This window comes from Eurosta solidaginis, chromosome 1 (genome assembly GCF_040869045.1).
Source record: "Eurosta solidaginis isolate ZX-2024a chromosome 1, ASM4086904v1, whole genome shotgun sequence".
NCBI lineage: Eukaryota > Metazoa > Arthropoda > Insecta > Diptera > Tephritidae > Eurosta > Eurosta solidaginis.
Genome location: NC_090319.1, coordinates 107,721,500 through 107,726,247, shown reverse-complemented (window position 1 = coordinate 107,726,247; position 4,748 = coordinate 107,721,500). Strand labels below are relative to the sequence as shown.

The 4,748-nt window shown below is 36.0% G+C and overlaps 1 protein-coding gene across 1 annotated transcript; it reads right to left on the bottom strand.

The window, feature by feature from the left end:
- Positions 1-1,263: 1,263 nt before the first annotated feature.
- LOC137237289 (E3 SUMO-protein ligase ZBED1-like) lies at positions 1,264-3,304 on the bottom strand. Its single transcript, XM_067760748.1, has 2 exons — positions 3,197-3,304; positions 1,264-3,131 (listed from the first exon to the last, which is right to left on the bottom strand). Exon 2 carries the CDS (start codon positions 3,129-3,131, stop codon positions 1,659-1,661), a length of 1,473 nt encoding a protein of 490 aa, XP_067616849.1. The 5' UTR covers positions 3,197-3,304; the 3' UTR covers positions 1,264-1,658.
- Between the last annotated feature and the right edge of the window lie 1,444 nt (positions 3,305-4,748).

Sequence of the window (4,748 nt, the reverse complement as noted above, 5' to 3'; positions counted from 1 at the left end):
TCAGTTTGATAAATAACTTTTATACCATGCTTTTACAACGGGGGTCAAATTTGGCCCGAAGACCTTTAATTTCGATCTTTTTGAAGACCGTATGAAGGTTAAAAGATTTTAAACTCAAATAAACATAAAAATTTCAAATAATAAATTTCAAAAAATAAATTTCAAATAATAATTATTTGGAGTCTCTGAAATATAACATAAACATTAATTCATTAAATAAACTTAAAAGCCATAATATTTAAAATAGAAGGGGGACTCATGAAAGCATATAAACTTATAAGGTGTAAAATTATATCCATTTACACACGCGGTTATATGAACGCACCTAGTAATACTCTTGACAAACTTGATTGTTTATCAGCTGCATTTTTTGATTGTTATACAAATTAAAAAATGCCAAGATTAAGTGAAAAATCAAAACTAAAACGCTTTTACTTGCTGATGTTGGAGATTTCTGATGAAAATGCCTGCTGTAATGTCTGCAAGGTTGCATTGCTTTGAGTTTACCGCGTTTACACAATGAAATGTGCGCGTAAATTTATACAAATTATTAGGGGGACTCATGTAACCGTATAAATGCCTTATAAAGTGTGTAAACGTATAATTTTATCTAGTGCGTAAACGAGCTGTCAAATTTTGTATGAAAAATACACAATCTGTTTTTAGGGGGACTCATGATAGCATATAAACTTATAAGGTGTAAAATTATATCCATTTACACACGCGGTTATATGAACGCACTTAGTAATACTCTTGATAAACTTGATTGTTTTTCAGCTGTATTATTTCCAAAAAAATTTTTTTGATTCTTATACAAATTAAAAAATACCAAGATTAAGTGAAAAATCAAAACTAAAAGGCCTTTACTTGCTGAAGTTGGATATTTTTGATGAAAATGCCGTCTGTAATGTCTGCAAGGTTGCATTCCTTTGAGTTTACCGCGTTTACACAATGAAATGTGCGCGTAAATTTATACAAATTGTGTAAATGATTTTTCATACAAAATTTGACAGCTCGTGCGTAAACTAGATAAATTTATACGTTTACACACTTTATAAGGCATTTATACGGTTACATGAGTCCCCCTATTGTGTAAATGATTTTTCATACAAAATTTGACAGCTCGTTTACGCACTAGATAAATTTATACGTTTACACACTTTATAAGGCATTTATACGGTTACATGAGTCTGCCTAGAGTATTCCACTTCGGTAAAATGTTAATGGTGTAAACAGAAGCGTATAACATCACGGCATGTGAGATCATGTTAAGAATTGTAGGAACTTTAGTTTAAATTATAAGAGAAAAAAGCATGCAGCTATGTATATTGAATTGATCACATATTACTGTGCAAGAAAATCAAACTGGATACTTTCTTTGTAGTCAAGAGCGTTCTTCGCTCATTTACTATCTGACCGGATGCAGAAAAAATGCGCTCACACGGAACGGAGGTAGCAACAACGCAAAAAATTTTCGCAACATACCCGTAAAGTTTAGGATATAAAACCTTGTGTTGATCCCACCACTTGAAGGGATCCTTTTTGCGGTCTAAAAAATTTTCTTCCATATATCTTTCAATTTCCGATCTCGTAGTCTCTGTTCTTACTAACATAAGGCCTTGTATTGTATTATCGTATTCATCCCAGATACATTGGTCTTAGTCTTCTTCAATTGCACCGTCGTCTTCAATAACAATCCGTTGCGCGAGAATATCTTCATTTAAAATTTTTCGGGACAGCTCATTTTTAGTGTACTCAAATGCATTTTCATTTTGAAAACCTTGTTGTTTGAAGCGGGGGTCTAGAAAAGTGCATTCCGCATATAATTCATTATACTCTAATCGGTCAAAACGAATTTGCATTCCCTGTTTCAAACACTTGGGTAAATCCATAACTTTTCTGTTTTCTGACGAAAATTTTGACAGAAAATTATTGATTAAATTTCTGCATACTATAACTTTTGATAAAGTCACACACTTCTCTGCACTAATTTCTATAGTTATTTCATAAAAGGGTTTTAAAAGTGGTAAAACCCCTTCTATAACCTCCCAGCTTGATTGATCAACAATCAATTTTGGGCGCATAATAGCTACTACAGCAGTTATAGCATCTTTTAATTTAATAAAACGCTCCAACATCTCGTATGTCGAATTCCACCTGGTAACAACATCTTGCTTTAATTTTAAATTTGGGAAATTCAGTTGTTCTTCCATTTGTTCAAGTTTTCGAAGTGCAGGTGCGTTTCGCCTGAAAAACTCCACTATCGATTTTACTTTATCTTTTATATCAGATATTTCTGGGGTCGCTTTTTGCACGAGCAAGTTTAAACAGCGGGCAAAGCATCCAACCGACCGCCACCCTCCCTGGGTTATGGCACCCACAATATTTGGTGCGTTGTCGCTTACTACTGCAGAGATTTTATTAGCTATACCCCACTCACATACAACATCTTTTAAAAAATTACGCAGATTCTCACTGGTGTGCCTATCGTTGAAATCTTTGCAGCACAACAAACTAGAACTCATTGCATTGTCACTATTGACATAATGAGCTGTTACAGCGACATAATGAGCATTGTTGCGCGAGGTCCAAGCATCTGTTGTAGGGCACACAGCTTCCACAGCTTGGATAGATTCCTTCATATTAATACGCAGCTCCTCACATGTTTCAGGTATTAACTTTTTTGAAAGCTTCTGTCTTGTCGGTAATTTATAACCAGGGCATTGGGAAACTATTTCAATTAGTTTACGGAAATCTGGCTCCTCTACATTTCGTAGTGCATGGTGTCCTTTAGCTATCATCTTTAGCAGCTGTCCATCAATTTCGTCCAATTTTTTTTTATTTGGCGGCTTTTTGGCATATGCAGTCATTTTTGGCTGCTTAAAAGGAGACTTTTCCGCTCTTAATTGCTGACCACCTTTATCAGGTTCAGACATTAGATCCACCATCGCAATGTCTTCTTCATCGTCGTTTTCCAACGCAGTGAAGGGATGTTTACTTTTCATATGCCGCCTTAAATTTCCAAGGGACCCACCAGAAATACTTATTGCAGCTCCGCAATACTTGCATTTAACTTTTTTTGCACCATCGCTTTGTTTAAAGTGGCCCCATATCGAACCTCGCTTCGGCATCTGGAAATAATAATCTTTATTTAATACACACATTCATATATAAAAAGCATTACTTGGCTACTTACTATTGCATGTATAAATTACTAATTATATGATTTTGCCGAATTGCCGGGAAATGCAATCAGCTGTTTCGGTATACATATGACAACGAAGTGAGTTGCCATACGTTCTAAAACAACTTAAATACATTATTGCCTGCAAAGTTGCCACATAAAAGTTTAGTTCGCTTTACTGAACGAACTACCGAACTAGTTCGAAAACGACCCAAGCCTAATGGATACCAAGCATTTTCACCCCCATACTAGAAGGGTGTTTCTTGTATTTTGCTCAATCGGCACCAACTCTGTCACTAGCACAGACTCATCAAAATGTGTATATATTTCTTACACTCTGTCACTATTCGTATAGCAAATAAACAACGTAATTGCTTTTTTCCAACTATCGCAACAACAGAAAAGGCACTTTCACATATTCTATTTTCTTTCACATTTAGTGGACTGTAAAACCTATCTCTTACCAATAAAGATTTAGTTGTCCCTTCTTTTTTCACTTTGAAAGATTTGGTATAACGAAAGAATACTTTGTTTTCTACGTCTTTTCACTGCGAAAATACTTTTACGAATGAAAATCTTCTTCCTTTCACAATGCCAGTGAGCCCTTTGTGCTCAACCAGCCGCATTCCCCTTTCTCAATATGTTCATAAACACTATATTGCTAACCGTATTCAGCAGCTTGTGTCTCTCACACTCAACATACGCTCAATCCAAAATGTAGATATGCAGCGCTCAACATGTTGCATTCCTATCCCTGTATATGCGCAAGGCGCTCTATCACGTTATGTATTGTATGCCAGCATGAACGCATAACATTTAATGCGTATATGCGCACTCTCTCTACAACTTATACATACGCTGCCATGCGTAATGTATTTTCTTTCTATCTATCTCATCTGTATATATGTATCAAACGACACACCATTTTCTGGAAGTTTCTGTCGCTTCTTTCAGGCGGCTTCTATCGCATGCATATGTATGTGTGCATCACACATATGCATTTGAATTCTTGCATATTTTTCAAAAAGTAACTGCCGCCAGTCAGGCGGCTTCTATCGCTATTCTACATAAACATATGTATGTATCGTATATATGCATATGGACTCCGGTAAATTTCAACACAAACAACTGCCGCCACTCAGGCGGCTTCTATCGCTATCCTACATGGACATATGTATGTATCGTACATATGCATGCGGCTTCCGGTAAATTTTAACACAAACAACTGCCGCCACTCAGGCGGCTTCTATCGCTATCCTACATGGACATATGTATGTATCGTACATATGCATCTGGATTCTTGCAAATTTTTTAACAAGTAACTGCCGCCAGTCAGGCGGCTTCTATCGCTGCATCCGCGTATGTATGTACAATACATGTATATATAGATTCTTTGACGAACCTACACGCATCTATTCTCTGTTAGCTCCTACATTTCGCTTGTCCATCCGGCTCTACGTGGACCAATGTATAATTTGGAACTTATCCTTTCTCACAATAAAGAATATAACTGCCAACGTTTATAGTTGGGAAAAATGGTTATAAAAAACCCAACTCTTTATTT

Excerpts from the sequence above, each read along its gene's own strand:
- LOC137237289 (XM_067760748.1), bottom strand. The coding sequence starts at position 3,131 with ATGCCGAAGCGAGGTTCGATATGGGGCCACTTTAAACAAAGCGATGGT.